General features: G+C 43.4%; 1 protein-coding gene across 1 annotated transcript in view; it reads right to left on the bottom strand.

Annotated features, from left to right (window-relative positions):
- Positions 1-8,693: 8,693 nt before the first annotated feature.
- LOC143280060 (serine/threonine-protein kinase Nek8-like) overlaps positions 8,694-17,709 on the bottom strand; it is a 32,262-nt gene continuing 23,246 nt past the window's right edge. The window contains exons 13-17 of the mRNA XM_076584553.1: positions 16,092-16,242; positions 15,227-15,384; positions 13,353-13,511; positions 11,204-11,362; positions 8,694-9,773 (exon numbers count right to left, since the gene is read on the bottom strand). Coding sequence (XP_076440668.1) covers positions 9,742-9,773; positions 11,204-11,362; positions 13,353-13,511; positions 15,227-15,384; positions 16,092-16,242 — 659 coding nt within the window. The 3' untranslated portion in view covers positions 8,694-9,741. The remainder of the gene's footprint in view (positions 9,774-11,203; positions 11,363-13,352; positions 13,512-15,226; positions 15,385-16,091; positions 16,243-17,709) is intronic.

Raw genomic sequence — 17,709 nt, 5'->3', positions numbered from 1 at the left:
TGTTCTCTCTCTCTCTCTCTCTCTCTCTCTCTCACACACACACACACACACACACACACACACACACACACACACACACACACACCGTGTGCGCACTCATATAGGGCCACATATTCATTCACACTCGCGCGCAAGAGAGAGAGAGGGGGGGGAGGGAGGGGAGAGAGAGAGAGGCTAAACGGATCAGTTTGCAGGAACGGGACAATAGATTTGGGCACGAAGACAACTTTCTGTGCCACGATAGTTGTTGTGTTTGCGGTTTTTGTTTATTTATTTGTTTGATTGTTGTTTTAGTTGGGGGTGTTGATGTTTGTGTTTCGTTTCTTTGCGCTTTTTCAGACCGTTTCAAATATACGTTGTTGTTGTTGTTGTTGTTGTTTTTATTGCAAACTCATTTTGAACTGCTCTCACCTTTTTACTGACAAACTCTATAATCGCGTTTTGCTCATAAGATAGCCAGCTGTGCCTGGCTGTGATCGTTTCTTAGTACGACTTCAGGTGTGCATGCAGAACCCTTTTGTCCGGCAGTACACTGAGAACCTATTCGTTGTCTGAGAGTGTTATTGACACATGGAATGACCTGCCACGCAGTGTTGTTGGTTAGCTAACACACACACACACACACACACACACACAGAAAGAGACAGACAGACAGACAGACAGACAGACAGACACACACACACACACACACACACACACACACACACACACACACACACACACACACACAGAAAGAGACAGACAGACAGACAGAGAGCATAAAGGGATTCGTTTTGAGATCATTGAGAGATCACAGTTTTCATAAGAACTTTTTGTGACATGAAGATGTGTTTTTTGTTCTTTGTTTCATAGTTTTTATTTGTTTTTCTTGTTGTTGTTTACGAAACTCAGACAATTTCAAATACAATCTTTAAAAACATATCTTCAACAGCATTCATAGCAACAAACCTTACAAAGCTTTGCAATCGTATTGTCGTCGAAATGCACCTGTGTTGAAAATCAGCAGGTGGAGCCTATATACGTGCATGCAGACTCGTTTGTCAAACAGCACACAGACAGCCTATTAATTTCGGTGAGAGATATGTTGACAAAACGAAATTGCCAGCCACCACGCAACCACAGCGCAGTGTTAGGATTGTGTTGCTCCACCCATTGACACTTTCAAAAGGCCGATTGAACAGGTTCCAATTGTACCAGCCTATGATTTATGCATCATCTGAGTTTTGTTTTTTTCGTTTATCATTATTATTATCATTATTATTATTAATCTCTTTTCAGTTTATGCCCAGAGCTAGAGGACCAGATATGAAAAACACAAATTGAGCATGAGCTTGTTCTTTAACTTTTCTTTGGTTGATTCACTCCTGCACCGACATGCCAGGTGACCTCTAATCCAGTGTTCACCAGTGAACAGAGTTGGAGACCCCGTTTAGGCATGGGGTTGTTGTCCTTGGAAAAGGTACTTCACTCCCATTTTCCTCTCTCCTTCCAGGTGTTCATGGGGAGGGGGGGCGGTGTGGGAGGGGCGGGGAGTGTGTCGATACTCCCCCCGTGTCGATACTCCCCCCGTGTTAGTACTCCCCCCGTGTCGATACTCCCCCGTGTGAGTACTCCCCCCGCGTCAGTACTCCCCCCGCACCGATACTCCCCCGTGTTAGTACTCCCCCCGTGTCGATAATCCCCCCGTGTCGATACTCCCCCCGTGTCAGTACTCCCCCCGTGTCGATACTCCCCTCGTGTCGATACTCCCCCCGTGTCGATACTCCCCCCGTGTCGATACTCCCCCGTGTCAGTACTCCCCCCGTGTCGATACTCCCCCGTGTCAGTACTCCCCCCGTGTCAGTACTCCCCCCGTGTCGATACTCCCCTCGTGTCAGTACTCCCCCCGTGTCAGTACTCCCCCCGTGTCGATACTCCCCTCGTGTCAGTACTCCCCCCGTGTCGATACTCCCCCCGTGTTAGTACTCCCCCCCGTGTCGATACTCCCCCGTGTTAGTACTCCCCCCGTGTCGATACTCCCCCGTGTTAGTACTCCCCCCGTGTCGATACTCCCCCGTGTTAGTACTCCCCCCGTGTTAGTACTCCCCCGTGTCGATACTCCCCCCGTGTTAGTACTCCCCCCGTGTCGATACTCCCCCGTGTCGATACTCCCCCCGTGTCGATACTCCCCTCGTGTCGATGCTCCCCCCGTGTCAATACTCCCCCATGTCCATACTCCCCTATATGTCGATATTCCCCCGTGTCGATACTCCCCCGTGTCAATGCTCCCCCATGTCAATACTCCCCCCGTGTCACTCCCTGACTTCGCTTGAAATTATAATGGCGGAAAGAGGACTGGTCACCACCTTCTTCTTCTTCTTCTTCCATTAATGTTCAGCGGTCATAACTTTGACCATTACTAACATTTTCCGTTACACGACCAACATCGACTTGCCGATGACTGTTTCGTGGTTTTTTTATGCATGCTGGGTATTTTCGTGTCTCCATAACCCACCGAACACTGACATGGGTTACAGGATCTTTAACGTGCGTATTTGATCTTCTGCGTGCGTATACTCACTAAGGGGTTTCAGGCACTAGCATGTCTGCACATATGTTGACCTGGAAGATCGGAAAAATCTCCACCCTTTACCCACCAGGCGCCGTTACCCGGTGATTCGAACCCGGGACCCTCAGACTGAAAGTCCAACGCTTAAACCACTCGGCTATTCCGCCCGTCATAAAATTATATATATGCCGACCACAGTGGGTATGAAATCACTGCCCCGATGACCGTAAAAGGCTGTAAGATGTTGAACCATAACCTCGTAACCCTAATGCATATCCGACATGATGGTCTAGAGTTTGTCAGTACTTGATTTTGTTAAGTATCTGAGTTTGTGATCCAATACAATGAGGACAGACTTAACGCTTGCGCTGAATATCCTCCTCTTGTTGTTGTTGGAGTAGGAGTGAGAATGGGGGCGAGGGGGGGGAGGGGGGCTATGGAGTTCTACATGCAGGTAAAAAAAAAATTATGCCAAAAGAATTGCCTTTGCAGTCTTTGAGATGTTTGCCAGACTGTTACACTCTGACACACAGACAGTAGCAATGTGCTCACTGGGACGGGCACTGCCCCAAACCACCATCCTGCGGTGGCTAACATTTATGGTCCTTTAGGTATTTAGTTTACCCTGCTGATATTCAATTATACAGACAGAATTTGTTCTCTCGTTCAGTCTGTGTAACCAGTTTATGGTGTGGTTAAATATTGCAAGTTATTGGACATTATTTCTTTTTTCTTTCCTTGCAATAAACGTGTTGTTGTTGTTTTTGTTGTTGTTTTTTTCTTTTAAAGAGGTACTTCACATGTTCCGTGTTTGATGTCTGTGATCTGTGTTGTTGCTTTTTTTCTTTTTTTTTAATGGATTTTTTTTTTTTTTTTAAGTGTCATCAGTCCTGATGCCTTGCCCTCTTGACGTCAGCTTGGTTGTAACTGTGGACTGAACTGAGCAATGTGAGGTTTCTTCCGGTGTGACTTCATTCCATTCTTTGCCGATTCCAGCCAAGCTTGGGTTTAACTGCTCATAGACATTTGTTATTTCAATTTTTGTTTGTTCCAGCAAGGTGATACTTTCATTTTGAGTTGAAACTGTTTGCACTTATTTTCCTTTTGCTAGGGCAGAAAGGGAGTTGGGGAGAGGAATGAAAGAGAGAGAGAGAGTGAGCTCCCGCGTGCATGCGTGTGTGTGTGTGTGTGTGTGTTGTTGTTGTTACTGTTTTCCCCTTTCAGAAATGGATCAGCCACTTTGCTTCTCGTGTATCTATTTCGGGAAAATGCCACTCTGTTCAGAATTGTCATACACACACACACACACACACACACACACTGGTGGTTCAGCAAATATTTGTACATTCATCCAATCAGTTTCATTTCTAAGATACAACTGATTGTTGACATTGGTTTTATTTCAGGTAAATCACAACATATAAATTGCACACATAATTTTAGTCAAAACAAGTCACATAAAAACAAACTGGCTTGCAAATATTGCTAACAAGATCAGCTCCAAAAATTGAAAGAAATGCCATAAACCCTGGACGGAAAGGATTTGCATTGATATTGTAAGCATAACAATGTTTGCTTCCGTGGTTGTCATTTCATAAAATTTTCCTTTATAATAAACATGTGGATTCAAAAACTTTGCATAACAGCATAAAGAAAACTCTAGAAAGGTTTGGCACAAACAGCAAAACAAAAAACAACAACGAAATTCATATGAATTCTGGTCAATTTTTGTAAATGAATTCAAGTCAACCATGTATGTAGATGTTCATCTGTCTGTACGCCTGTCTGTCCATCTGTGTCTGTGAGTGTTAAAATTGCAAATATAACATCACACATTTTGTAACAATATTTAACCATTTTCACAAGCAAAAGTATACCACATCTTGTTGCAACATCCATTCATACACTTACAACAAGTTATACTAATAAGTCTCGCTTTCTTTCCATGCTTACAAAGCCAAATTCACACAAAATGTACATAAATCAAAATTAGTACACACACAAACAAAAAAAAAACATAAGCATGATCATGACTGATCATTTGATGCTGACACATGTCATCATTTTCTTCCATGACTAAATCACACAAATATTTTCATTTTCTTTCATGATGATGGGTGCAGTGGTCAAGTGGTCAGAGCGCTGGATTATCGTCCAAGTTTCCTGAGTTCCATCCCTCGTGCACCTGGGGCCGTATTCGAGACAAAATTCATTTTGCCTTCAGGCAAGTTATCTTTGGCAAGGTTGGGACCCGTGGGTACAGTTTACCATGAAGGATAAGTTATCTTCGTATTCAAGACACATGCGGTTCGCTCAGACCGCTAACCCATCGTCTTTTTTTTTTTTAATCCCGACGATTCCCATCTGCACATGCTCTCAGTTTCACTTCTCATCACACCACAGCTTGGGAAATTGTCAAGAGAGTTCGCAAAACACATGCTATCTGTAAAGCATGCCTGTTTTCCCTTTAAAAAAAAGAAAGAAAAAAAAGAAAAATGCTGCAAAAGGATCCGCCATATTTACCTCTCCTTCATGGGCAGTCACCCTTGGCAGGTAGTAATGGTAAATTGCCTTCGGGTTTGTAGATACGCGGGTAGACTCTTGTGCTCATGAATACTGGATATTGCTTACCCTCGGGCAGTTTGCCTTGCCTCAGGCAGATTTACCCACAGGTACACATTTACCCTCAGGCATGATGTTTTCTTGAATACGGCCACTGGTGGGTAAAGGGTGGAGATTTTTCTGACCTCCCAGGTCAACATGTGTGCAGACCTGCTAGTGCCTAAACCCCCCTTGGGGGTGTATGCATGCAGAAGATCAAATATGCACGTTAAAGATCCTGTAATCCATGTCAGCGTTCAGTGGGTTATGGAAACAAGAATATACCCAGCATGCACACCCCCAGAAGTGGAGAATAGCTCCCTACATAGCAGGGTTATAAAGAAACAGTTATACACATAAAATTGTACTTGTCCGCGAGAGAGAGAGAGAATGCATGACTGAAACCTAACTGAATGACACAGGAAACGAATGATGAGCACCCAACGGAAGCTCTCTGTCGGCTCCACCCAGTTGGGCAGCCTGTTGTGAAAATGACCCTGTGCTTGTAAAGCTCTTAGAGCTTGGTCTCTGACCGAGGATAGATGATATATAAGTATCTATATCATCATCATCATCATCATCAAAGCGAGGAGATATTCTCATATTCTTTCATGATTCAAGCACACAGATATCATAATTTTCTTTCATGATTTAAGTACAAAGATGTCATAATTTTCTTTTCGTGGTTAAAACACACAAGCATTATCATTTTATCTCAAGACAAAAGCACACAAATATTCTCTTCTTTTTTTTTTCAAGGTTTAAACACACACGTAACATTATTTTTCTTTCATGATTTTAATTAAAACACACAAGAATTATCATCATTTTCTGTCATGATTGAAGCACACAAATAACATTATTTTCTTTCATGATTAAGCACACAAAAAACATCATTTCCTACCTCCAGTGTCCTTTCCTAACTTTTCTCAACAAGGTGCACATTCAGTACCCATTAATGCCAGAAGAATACCACAGAAAGGAACAAATATGCTATAAATCACTGAATAAAATAACTGATAGTTGTGTTTGACTATGAAAGTCTGAACAGCAGTGAAGGCAACTGCTGTTCCAACAATCTGGGATAGAATTTTAATTTTTGTGGACTTACAACCCCAGTTTCTTGGCCAAGAGAGCTTTAGGACAGTCAGCGCTGGGGCAGTCCCCAAAGGCTAGCTCATCACAAAGGCAGCAGCACTGAGAGCCAAGGCAGCCTTGCTTCCTAGTTTGAAAGTCATGGTCCTTCATGAAAGACTAAGCTGTAAATGAATTCCCATTGATGTGGGGAAACCATTGATAAATAGTTCACCCTAAACACACAACGTTATACACACGTGTTCAGCGCTTGACGTTTAGTTCACCCGAGGAGAGAACTTGATCCTGCATTCAACTCAGGAGGGAAAGGCGCCACCTAAAAATAACACGCTACCGCGGGAAGGGTTAGAGCTTTAACTTGGAAGAACTGAGAGCACAAAACGCTATGAGTTCTCTTTCACGCTGCGCCTCCAGGCGTTATCAGCTGTTGGGAGGGAGAAAGACCAGTGTGCTGTTCCGCGCGATGGCAGCGGCCACAGGGAGAAAACAACACCTCTTCGTTAACTTTTGATAACACATTGCTTGTCATCGCAATCGCTTAATGAATAGTATGGTCTGAAAGAGCACAGTCTTAGCTTTAAAACGACAGGAAACTCAAATGTGAACATCCGATTATTTTTCTCAGGATAACTGTTTGAAAAAAGCAGGTATGCTTACCACCAGTTTGTTAACATGCATTTTGACACATTTTTAACACACTGAATCTAATCTCACAAATTTCGCTCAACGCAGACAATACATTCCATGCACAGCATTACACATCAGCATGCCTCTCACTAACCTGTGTTGATGGCTGGAAATTCTGAAGGAAGCTGTGGCGTGTTAAAGATCACAACTGTTTTGCAGCTTGTACAAGTACTCCACAGGCACACTGATTCAGTCATTCACGCACACTGAAGAAAAGAGAGAGAAGGAAACAGAACGAAAGAAAGGAAGGGATGAAGGAGAGAAAGAGAGGGAAGGAAACAGCACGAAAGAAAGAGAGAGAAGAAAACAGAATGAAAGAAAGGAATGGAAGAAAAATGTGAGAGAACAGAATGTGAAGGAAAACCAAACTCACGGTACTTCTGCTATGAAAAAAACCCACACCACCGCCAGTCACAATTGTCAGCACAGTTCTGTCAAGTAAATACTGCTATCTTAAAAAATATTTTCCAGCCAAGGAAAGTACTACCACCAACAAAAAGAGAAGTGTCCGCTCTTTCCAACAGTGCAAACATTAATGCCACAGATAAAGGAGTATGCTCACCAGCCCGCTCAAAAGAGGCGCGCAAATTGCCACGCTTTAATAGAAGACAAAGAAGGGTCAGTGACGGGTTAGCAGGCACAGCAGCTGACCTACTTATCAGTGTCTGGCACTATCTAGCCTGTCACGGGGATCTCGCAGTCGGCTAAGTGTGTGGTTCTGCTTATAGCCTAGACAGCAGTGTATACATCCTAAACATCATTTGACTAGCATTTACGTTTGAAGAAAAAAAGGAGAGAAAGAGAGAAGAAACAAAGAAAGAAAAGAAAAGAAAAGTAAGCATAAAAAAGAGGAAAACAAGAAGAGGCTGCAGTCAGATATCTCAGTTACGATGAAGGCAGCACAGTTGATATTAACACTTAGGTCAAGGTAAAATCAATAATCAATGCAGTTACCCATGAAAGCCTGAGATTCTCTGTATGTGTGGAGGTGAGAGAGGGAAAGTTAATTGTGTATGAATTAATTAATTAATTAATTAATTAATTAAACAGATAAAATAAATAAATAAATAAACAAATTAATTTTTAAAAAATAGTTACACACACACAATTATGTGTGTGTGTGTGCATGCATGCATGTGTGCATGCATACATACACACATGCATGTGTGTGTGTGTTTAACAGCTGAAGGGCTGGCAGACAACAAATAAAACATGATTCTGGCCACAACATCAGAAATTGACACCAATCGAAAGAACAAAACAGTCTCTCATCAAGCAGTCTTGAGATCCACCACTGCCTACAAAACATGCACACAGCAACAGTGAAAACTGGTCCACGAGTTATCACACTGTCTCTGGGCCTTGGAACAATGCTGCCCCACAGTTTCAGTAACAAACATCTTTTCCCTTGCTGAATTCACTTTCACTTCCACTTTCCAGGAGACGTCAAAGCGTGTGGACTGATCCATACACACTACATGTCTGCTTTTTGGAAAAAAAAAAAAAAAAAAAAATTAAAGAGCAAATGCCTGACCTGCACATAAATTCATGCCTTGAGAGCCTTCCAAACCTAGGCAACAGTTTCAGTTTCAGTTTCAGTAGCTCAAGGAGGCGTCACTGCGTTCGGACAAATCCATATACGCTACACCACATTTGCCAAGCAGATGCCTGACCAGCAGCGTAACCCAACGCGCTTAGTCAGGCCTTGAGAAAAAAAAAGGTGAATAAATAATAGATAAGCTTACATAAATAAATAAATAAATAAATAATAACTATAATATAAAAAAGGTAGTAGTAATAATAATAATAATAAAATAATAATAAATAAATAAATGAATAAGACAACAGCAACAGCAGACAGAGATGATGTCCCATTCATTTCAAGCAGAACATCGATGTTAGCCTCACATCACTCCGGTCATACGCAAGCTCTCATTCTGGTTTTCGATTTCAAGTGTAAATTCACGCACAAAAAAGTTCAATTAACCCTTTAACTGCTGACGATGAGTAGGCTCATCCAGTGAAGAGCTGTCACCTCACTGGGATAAAGACGGAGCTTACAGGTCAGGGTGTCGGTCACTACCCTGCTCTATTAGGACTTCTTCCTGTCTTGGGATTGCACTGCTTTTGTTCGGCAAAATCAGAAAATAATGGTGAGTACACCAAAAGTAGTTAGTGCACTTCAAACTCTGTGATAATGATAATAATAATGATGATGATAATAATAAGAAGAAGAAAAAGAATGAGCATTTATATCACTCTTACCCTGTGACTCTAAGTGCATTAGCAATACATCTAGTATGAATAAGACAAAGGAATATAATACATATAAAAAAAAGAGAGAAACAAACTGAAAATACTATTTTAAAAATGTAACATCACTCACGACACACACGTCTCCCACCTCACCCCGAGACCCCTGCCACTCCCCACAAACACACTGATGCAAACACACACACACACACACACACACACACACACACACAGGTGGTTTTTGGGGGGATGGAAAAGGATCTATAATTCAAAATACTATTTGAACAAGAATGTTTTCAGATTAGACTTGAAAGACTTTAATAGTGGAGCAGTGCCTGCATTTCTGTGGTAAGAGATTTCCAAAACAAAGGGCCACTGATCTCGTTTCACCAGCAGCGAAGGCTGGTCAGATGATGATGACCACTACTCAAACATCTTCAACACAGACCACAAGTGTCAAACTGTTCACAGGGCCTGTGTAGAGTGAAGCAATGGCCATGTACATCTTCTGTCACCAACGGACAGCGGTCTCGGTGAAATAGTTCAGCACTCCGTTGTCACTCGATAGGACTGCCAGATCTTTGCACAGCTGAAATGCAAAGTAAGGTTTCAGTTTCACTTTCTAGGTGGTTTCAAGGAGGCGTCAAAGCATGCAAACTCATCTACATACACTATACCAGATTCACACTGAAACAAAAACAAAAAGCAAAACTTCTTCTTCTTCTTCTGCGTTCACTCGTATGCACACGAGTGGGCTTTTACGTGTATGACCGTTTTTACCCCGCCATGTAGGCAGCCATACTCCGTTTTCGGGGGTGTGCATGCTGGGTATGTTCTTGTTTCCATAACCCACCGAAAAGCTGACATGGATTACAAGATATTAACGTGCGTATTTGATCTTCTGCTTGCATATAAACACGAAGGGGGTTCAGGCACTAGCAGGTCTGCACATATGTTGACCTGGGAGATCGGAAAAATCTCCACCCTTTACCCACCAGGTGCCGTCACCGTGATTCGAACCCGGGACCCTCAGATTGACAGTCCAACTCTTTAACCACTTGGCTATTGCGCCCGTCAAAAAAAAAAAAAAGCAAAACAAAACAAACCACCACCATGTGGTGACTATAAATTTAATCCCATGTTAATATTGATATTAGCATTATTTTACTATATTATGTATTTATTTGTTTATTTCATTATTTCATTACTTACTGTTTATAAATGTTATCTGATACAACTGATAACGTGGTTCATCAGCCATCATGTTAAAATTGAAGTGCAACGTTGTGAGCACAGTATAAGCTTTAAGCTTTGTTGATGCTCTTTTGTCTTTGTTTGCATTGTAATCATGTGTACTGGTGAACAATTAAAGATAATTGAAACCAACCACAAAATAAAGATGCATGACCTATGCACAAACCCAACATGCTAGTCAGCTCTTGAGGGTCTACCCGAGGTTTGCGTAAAGCATCAACATGAAATGAAATGAAAATTATCAAACAACAAAAAAACATACACATCAAAATAATAATGTGGTGTTGTTTTCTTCTGTCCCCAACACAGTAGAATTTATTCAAGAAAACGCTACTTAAACTGAAAAGCAGAATTGTTTGACTGCACTAATTTTGTGTGCGAGGTGTGTGTGTGTGTGTGTGTGTGTGTGTGTTAATTTATTCAACAAAATGCTACTTAAATTGAAAAACAGGATTGATTGCACTAATTTTGTGTGTTCTGTGTGTGTGTGTATGTGTTTTTTTTGTTTTTGTTTGTGTGTGTGTGTGTGTGTGTGTGTGTGTGTGTGTTCAAGAGAGACTGCATGTGTTTGAGTACACGTTGTGATGTGTATATATGTGTGTGTGTGTGTGTGTGTGTGTATGTGCAAAGAGTGATATAGGACATAAAACAAAGCAAAGCAAAACAAAACAAAATGAAAAAAGTAAAACAAAACAAAGTGAAACAAGACAAAGCAAAACAAGCTAAAACAAAGCAAAACAAAACAACACAAAAGCAGCAACTTACGTCGGATTGCCACCAGAGTGTTTCCATGGCTGCAGGAAAGGGAGACAATGCTGAAGGGGTCCTCCCCAGTTATGGCCACTTTCTTAGGTGTCCCAGGATCCTCGTCCGCCCGTCCCAGTCTTCCCCTGGCACTTTTGCCCCACGAGAATATTTCCCCTGCTGTTTCAAGAGAAAAGTACCAATGATAAAGATATATATATATATATAGAGAGAGAGAGATGTGTGTGTGTGTGTGTGTGTGTGTGTGTGTGTGTGTGTGTGTGTGTGTGTGAGTGTGGGAAGAAGGAAAGGGCATGCTGTCAGCATGACACAACACACACAAAAAAATTCAGTGCATACAGTTCTTATCTTATTTCACTCATTTGCCTTCTATGTATCTTTCATTTTCATTATATTCTAATGTCTCTAACCGCTTTGGGTATTTGTATTTATATTTCTTTTTATCACAACAGATTTCTCTGTGTGAAATTCGAGCTGTTGTCCCCAGGGAGAGCAGGTCGCTACACTACAGCGACACGCTTTTTTTCTTCTTTTTTTTCCTGCATGCAATTTAATTTATTTTTCCTATTGAAGTGGATTTTCTACAGAATTTTGGTAGGAACAACCCTCTTGTTGCCGTGAGTTCTTTTACATGCGCTAAGTGCATGCAGCACACGGGACCTCAGTTTATCGTCTCATCCAAATGACTAGTGTCCAGACCACCACTCAAGGTCTAGTGGAGGGGGAGAAAATATTGGCGGCTGAGCTGTGATTTGAACCAGCGCACTCAGATTCTCTCACTTCCCAGGCGGACACGTTACCTCTAGGCCATCACTCCACACTCCGCATATATCTTATTTCATTTAATTTCAATGTTTTACTCAAACCTAGAGTGGGCTCTAATGACTTGACCAACACAGTGGGTTTATGTATAGGTCAGGCATCTGCTTTTTTTGTTGCTTTTTTCATATACTTTCTTTTTGTTGTTGCTTTAAACAGATGTGGTGTAGCATACTGGATTACAGTAGTTCCTTTTCTATTCCAGCTGCTGGAAATTCTGAGTTAAATTTTACTTTGGTATTGCAAGAGTGGAATATGCATACATATGTGCATGTGTACGCTTTGTGCATGTATCTGTGTCTGTGTCTGTAAGAAATGCCCACATGTAAATATACCCATCACGACACAATAATATGTGTGTAAAGTACTACAAACACATTCAAATTTATGATACTTATAGACAGGAAAATGTTACATGGCCATAACCAAACATTCCTGAATGATTTTTCTGTTGGTGGATTTGGGGCATTTTATTTTCTATATTTAGATGGTTATGAAAGTATATCTAGGTTTGGGACAACTTGACAAGGCTGCAGAGTCTCATAACATATCCTGGCATCAACCAGGCTGAGAGATGCAGACACCTGCAGTGTTGATCAGGCGATTTGAGCAACACTCTCAAAGATGCATATCCATGAAGTGGATGACTCACGACTGGGTGGCCCTCAGTCTTTCCATTTGAGCCCAAAGCACTCTCACCTCTGGGTATGCTGGCTACAGGCTGACAAAAAAAAAGGGGGTGGGGGTGGGGGGGATTCAAGGGAGGTAACTTTCAGTCACAACAAAACAAAACCTCAGATGGGGCTCAAACCCGCATCCTCACAGTTGTCAGTCCGCGACGCTAATCACTTTGCAATGGCTGCCAGTCCCTTTCTGAGTCTCAGATTCAGTTTCTCAAGGAGGTGTCTCTACATTTGGATAAATCCATTTACGCAACTCCACATCTGCTCAGCAGATGCCAAACCAGCAGCATTACCCAAAATGCACAGTCAGGCCTTGAGTGCATGCAGATATATCTGTGTACCTATCAGAGTGGATTTCTCCGGCAGAATTTTGCTCGAGGGCAACATTTAAGTAGCAGCATGGGTTTCTTCATCAGTGCAAAAGGGCGTGCTGCACATAGGACGTCGATTTATCGTCTCATCCAAAAGACTAAGCTTTCAGGTTGATTTTCCAGCCAATCTTGGGAGAAAGGGGGAGGGAGACCTGGGGAATCAAACCTTGGACCCTCAGGAACACTGCACTAGGAGATGAGCATCTTAACAATTTTGCCACATTCTTCCTTGAATGATCCTTGAATGACTTGTTGAACCCTTCCTGAGCAACTCACCATCTGACACTGCCATGGTGAAGGTGTCGCCACAGGCCACAGTGGACAGCTTGTGGGAGCTGAGCACCTTGACGAGGGCAGGCCGCCTGTCCTGCGACTCCTTCTCGTAGCCCAGCTGGCCAAACTGGTTGGAGCCAAACGTATAGCACTTGCCCTCCACTGCCCACACATGACAATGCACCTGAAGTGAGTACAGTCACTGTGCAGACAGCATATTTGATATGAGCACAATCACTGTCCACACAAGGCAACACACTTTGATATGAGCACAGTCACTGTACACACATGGCAACACACTTGATATGAGCACAGTCACTGTACACACATGGCAACACACTTGATATGAGCACAGTCACTGAACACACATGTAACACACCTGATATAAGTACAGTCACTGAACACATGTAACAACATACTTGATATGAGCACAATCACTGTCGACACATGGCAACACATTTGATATGAGTACAGTCACTGTACACACATGGCAACACACCTGAATTGAGTACAGTCACTGTACACACATGGCAACACACTTGATATGAGTACAGTCACTTTACAACACACATGGCAACACACTTGATATGAGTACAGTAACTGTACACACATGGCAACACACTTGATATGAGTACAGTCACTGTACACACATGGCAACACACTTGATATGAGTACAGTCACTTTACAGCACACTTGGCAACACACTTGATACTAGTACAGTCACTGTACACACATGACAACACACTTGTATTTGTATTTCTCTTTTTGTCACAACAGATTTCTCTGTGTGAAATTCGGGCTGCTCTCCCCAGGGAGAGCGTGTCGCTACACTACATCGCCACCCATTTTTTTTGTATTTTTTCCTGTGTGCAGTTTTATTTGTTTTTCCTATCGAAGTGGATTTTTCTACAGAATTTCCACCAGGAACAACCCTTTTCTTGCCATGGGTTCTTTTACATGCACTAAGTGCATGCTGCAAACGTCTCATCCGAATGACTAGCATCCAGACTACCACTCAAGGTCTAGTGGTGGGGGAGAAAATATCAGTGGGTGAGCCATGATTCAAACCAGCGCGCTCAGATTCTCTCACTTCCTACGCAGATGTGTTACCTCTAGGCCATCACTTCACATGAGTAGTCACTGTACAACACACATGGCAACACACTTGATATGAGTACAGTCACTGTACACGCATGGCAACACACTTGATATGAGTACAGTCACTGTACACACATACCAACACTGTGTGCGAGGTGTGACTCACCAGTGAGCAGTATATTGACTCACCAGTGACCAGCAGTGTGGCGTGTGTGGTGTGACTCACCAGTGACTTGTGCGACATGTGTGGTTTGATTCACCAGTGAGCAGTGTTGTGTGCGACTCACCAGTGAGCAGTGTTGTGTGCCAGGTATGACTCACCAGTGAGCAGTGCTGTGTGCGAGGTGCTACTCACCAGTGAGCAGTATTGTGTGCAAGGTGTGACTCACCAGTGAGCAGTCTTGTGTGTGAGGTGTGACTCACCAGTGAACAGTGTTGTGCGTGAGGTGTGACTCACCAGTCAGCAGTGTTGTGTGCCAGGTGTCACTTACCAGCAATCAGCATGGTGTGACTCACTAGTGAGCAGTGTTGTGTGCGAGGTGTAACTCACCAGTGAGCAGTGTTGTGCACAAGGTGTCACTCACCAGTGAGCAGTGTTGTGCACAAGGTGTTACTCACCAGTGGGCTGTGTTCTGTGCGAGGTGTTACTCACCAGTGAGCAGTGTTGTGTGCGAGGTGTCACTCACCAGTGAGCAGTGTTGTGTGCGAGGTGCGACTCACCAGCGATCAGCATGGCGTGACTAACCAGTGAGTGGCGCTATGCTGAAGGTGTGACTCACCGGTGAGCAGCGCGGTGTGTGAGGTGCCCACGGCCACGCCCTGTGCCTGCAGGGTGGTGATGGGGGCGGAGGTGATGGGGGAAAACATGTGCACCTCCTCCACCAGTCGCTCCAACACCCCCTCCCCGCTGATCTCGTCCAGGCCCAATTTGTTGTTCCTGCATCATCATCATCATCATCATCATCACCATCATCATCATCATTACTGGCTGTTCTTACCCACCATGAGCAGTAGCAGCATCATACTATCAACATTATCGTAAACATCATCACCACCAGCAGCAGCAGCAGAAGCATCATTATCATTATCACCATCAGCAGCAATATCATAACTATAAACATCATCAACATCATTGTCAACACCATCATCATCATTCACATCAGTAGCAGCACCATCATCATCATCATCATCATCAACATCAACATCAGCACCATCAGCAGCAGCACCACCACCACCACCACTACCATCATTATCATCATCATCACCATCATCGGTATCATCACCACCACAATCAAGAGTATCTGATTTAGACAATATTGGTTGTTGCTGTTGATGGTGTTGTTTTTTTTTTCTTCTTCTTTCCTTTGTGTGTGTGTGTGTGTGTGTGGTGTGTTGTATAGTATATGTGTGTGTGTGTGTGTGTGTGTGTGTGTGTTTGTTGTATAGTGTGTGTGTGTGTCTGTGTGTGTGTGTGTGTGTGTGTGTGCGCACGCGTGTGTGGTCAGCACCATTTTCCATACAGAACTGACAACATGAGACACAGCAGTTGTTGTTTTTTGTTTTGTTGTTGTGTTGTTGTTGTTTTTCGACAATGCGCACTAACAATGAAGGGAAGGACGTAACCAGAAGCAGCACTGTTTTCACCTGTTGTTGCCACAGCAGAGCAGCGTGCCATCCAGAGTGAGGATGACGGAGCAGTCCACACCGCAGTACACGGAGCAGGGCCGGATGTCCTCCGACACGGCCACGGGCTGGGGCGACGCCATGCACTCCTGGTTACCCAGGCCCAGGCGTCCTGTGGGAATGGAGGAGTAGGGGGGGGGGGGGGGGGGGGGGACCCACACAGTCTCTTTTTCACTTTCAAGGCGACATCAAAGCAAGAGGAGTGATCACATCTACACTACACCACATCTGCTTCTTTTTTCTTTCTTTTTTTTAAATATATAATCATTCTACCACACAGCTACATGCCTGCTACACCTCCCCTGGACCAGCACTTCATAAGACCACTTGCAGTAAAAAGTAGGGTGGTTTACTAAAACAGCGAAAAATTTATGGAGAATAGTTGATTTCATCACGATGAAATCAAGACAATCATCAAGCCACAGCAAGGAATAAAGTGGCGCCGCCAGCACCCCAAATATAACCCAGAAGACAGATACCATTTGCTGGAATGACGGGAACAGGTCAAGATCTTCCGCCTGAGGACTGGACACAACCGCCTGCTCCACCACATGCACACAAAAAATTTGGCATTGGACAGAGTGGAGAGTGCCCTTGTGGTGAGGGACCAATGACAACCGACCACATCCTTCACGACTGTACGACGCATGCAGCATGCAGGAGGAAGTACTGGCTAACACCAACAGCAGTGGAAGCCGAGCTGTACGGCACCCTGGAGGAGCTGCGATGGACGGCAGCCTTTATCGAGAACACCGGGCTGCTCATCTAACGGGAGGTGAACGAGGAAGAAGTTGATTTCGTCAGTTAAACAAAGCTTCATTTTCATACTTCCAGAATCCGTAATCAGTTCAGCTAAGAATGCTAACTATACCAAGCAAGAATAAACCAAATTAGAACAGTGTGTTGATACAAATATACTTGTACTTGGCCAACAGGGGAAGTAATCATGGTACAACTTAACTCCTACCTGGCGTAGAATGAGTTAAGTGAAAGAAGCAGAGGCCTGACCTGCACATTTAACGCAACGCCATGGTCAGGACCTTGAATCAATACATAGTCATCTAAGCGTAACAGACACTACTGTCATTTGGAACAATCCTTCACAATTCTCATGTCTGTTAACTCACTCCGGACAAATAGTTCTCTCCCTTGCTTTTTACCTACTGACAACCCATTTGTTAGGGTTAGGGAAAAAAATCACAAAAAATACAAAACATAAAATAACTCAATGAAAATCACTGTACTTTACCCACTGACCCCTCGCCTCACGTCCTGTGAACACCCACCCCCCTCCCTCTTCACTGCTCTCAGAAGCTGAGTCACTATCAGTAACTTCTTGCTGGTAGCTTTCTTCACTGCAGATATTTTATTCAACATCTTCATCATCCTTGTCAATGTTGAAACCCTCAGTTTGATGCATTTCAATCACTTCAGCCAGCAGTGGTAAAAGCCACTGTCTGTGATCTAGTTTGCTCCAAAAATTTCCACTTGTATTGCCTGCGACGCCATTTTCGATACGTATGCAGATTAGCTTGTCGTGTGGGGTCCTGAACTCACTGGCTCGCTGTGGAGTGTGTTG

Source organism: Babylonia areolata, chromosome 3 (assembly GCF_041734735.1).
Source record: "Babylonia areolata isolate BAREFJ2019XMU chromosome 3, ASM4173473v1, whole genome shotgun sequence".
NCBI classification, from domain to species: domain Eukaryota; kingdom Metazoa; phylum Mollusca; class Gastropoda; order Neogastropoda; family Buccinidae; genus Babylonia; species Babylonia areolata.
This window is presented reverse-complemented; position numbering and strand designations above follow the sequence as displayed.